The sequence below is a fragment of the Condylura cristata genome, unplaced genomic scaffold (genome assembly GCF_000260355.1).
Source record: "Condylura cristata isolate star-nosed mole 26May11 unplaced genomic scaffold, ConCri1.0 scaffold00012, whole genome shotgun sequence".
Classification (NCBI taxonomy): domain Eukaryota; kingdom Metazoa; phylum Chordata; class Mammalia; order Eulipotyphla; family Talpidae; genus Condylura; species Condylura cristata.
The window spans coordinates 16,817,530-16,819,583 of NW_004567113.1; the positions used below are offsets into that span (position 1 = coordinate 16,817,530).

The 2,054-nt window shown below is 58.7% G+C and overlaps 1 protein-coding gene across 1 annotated transcript in view; it reads right to left on the minus strand.

The window, feature by feature from the left end:
- FRAS1 (Fraser extracellular matrix complex subunit 1) overlaps positions 1–667 on the minus strand; it is a 412,381-nt gene extending 411,714 nt beyond the window's left edge. The window contains exon 1 of the mRNA XM_004681192.2: positions 592–667. Coding sequence (XP_004681249.1) covers positions 592–667 — 76 coding nt within the window. The remainder of the gene's footprint in view (positions 1–591) is intronic.
- Positions 668–2,054: the final 1,387 nt, after the last annotated feature.

Sequence of the window (2,054 nt, forward strand, 5' to 3'; positions counted from 1 at the left end):
GAAGCAGGCAGACTCGTGCGTCTCTGGACTGGTGAGATTTCTTTTAGTGCAGATGAACTGCAATACATCCAGAACACGCTCCAACCAGCTAATTATAAAATCTTAACTAGACTTTATCAAGACTTATTGAGGCGACAGGGCGGGAGAGTGACTTATTGAGGCGACAGGGCGGGAGATGCCAGATTGTAGGTTTTACAGAAGTATTTTTACACAGGTGAGAGTAACTGTTCGCCCCTCACTTAAAGATCCAGGCAGATGCTTTTCTTTCGGAGACAGCGGGGAAATGGAAAGAAAGAGATTCCAATTTTAGAGATGCTACTTCAGTCGGCCACCCACCCACCCACCCAAACGTACTTAGGGGCAGAGGGAGGTAGGCGGGAGCCGGGCGTGTGCGCTGAATACAAAATAATCTTTTTCTCAGAAAAAGCCCACCCGGTTGCCCTCCACTCTTCCACCCACCCACTCACCTACCCACCTACCTAGCTCCAAAAAACTTCCACTTGACCCACAATTCCATAAACACGTTGGGCTTTTTAAAGAGCACGCGCGCGCGCACACACACACACACACACACAGGCACTGCTCTCTCACCTTCAGAAGGATGAGGCAATACTGCAAATTCCGCCAAAGCTAGGGCCACCCCGAGCCACACTTTGAAGACACCCATTGCCTCCTCGGCACCCACGCTGGAGGAACTCAGCCTTCAGCATCCAAAAACCAGCTCTCCGCCAAAACGCCGGCTTCCGCACCCCGAGCCCGCGCGGGCGCAGAAAGAGCGGGGGTCGGCGGGCAGTTACCTCCGGGGAAATGAGGTGATGGTCGGGCCCGCCGGGGCCGGCGAGGGATTCAGTTCACTCGCTGCCGGGGCTGAGAGCGCGCCCTGCTCGCCTGCAAAGCAGGACGCCAACGTGGGCTGCGCTTGTGAAGGGAGAAAAAAAAAAGGCAGCGCGCAGTTCCCTGCAAAGTCTCGCCGGAAAGTTGCGGGTCACCAGCCGGCAGCACCTCACAGCATTTCCCTCAAGCTGGACCCGTCCGCTCCTGGGTCCCCCACCGTGCAGATCCCGGCGCAGGTTCTCTACTGAAACAGCTTTTCAAAGTTCACTTGACACTCGACGTAGGCTCTGCGTCGGCAGAGGCGGGGGAGAGGGGGAGGGGGGTGGTCGCAGTAGCCCCGAAAGACCCACCCACACCTCTTCAGGGTCTGGTCACCCGGCTCGGCTGAGCTCTGCCGGCGGGGGCCGCTCGCTGGAAACTTTGTGCGGCGCTGCAGGCAGCTCCCGGACTCGTCGGCGCTGCAATCGCACGGCGCCGCCTCCGGCAGCGCTCCCTGCAGCGGACTGTTCCAAAGCTTCCCAGGAAAGACTGGGGCGGCGGCGCAGAGGGCTCTACTGCTACTTTCTCGCCCCCGCCCCTCGCCGGGGTAATGAGTGCTGCGGGGGCGCGGTGTGCTGCACACGCAGAGCCATCTCCGTAAGGTTCACACTGGAGCTGGTCTGCAGGGTCGGGTGTGATTAAGGGAGCAGAGGAGGAGCCATGATTTTAAATGCACTGAGGGAAAAGGTAGAGAGATTGGAAAGGACCCCCGAACTCAACGCCACTAGGACCAGTGAGCCCGGAAAACACACACAATCGACCCCGTCTGGATCCCCACGTTTGAGGACACACACTCCACCTTCCTCTGCTTCCCTTCTCTCCTTCCTCTCTCCTTTGCTCGGTGTGAAAATGGACCCAGGGACTCGGAGCTTTGGCAAAGATTCCAGAAAGTCACGTGGAGACGGGCAGAAGCGGGGGAGGGGGGAGAAGTGAGGGGAAGCGGAGAGAGCAACCTGATCCCCTTTTCGTTCTGCTGGAGTTCAGATTGCCTTTGTCTGGGGCGGGATCAAAAGTGGTCACACGAGGGAGGAGGGGGTGGAGGAAAATGGCGTGGACCTTGCTCAGGCTCCGCTGAGGGCTGGCGAACCGGGTCCACACGCGTCCCTTGAGGGGGGACTGATTCCAGAAAGGGATGTCCACATTCATAGGCCCTGACGCTTCACCCCCCACACCCCCAAGCC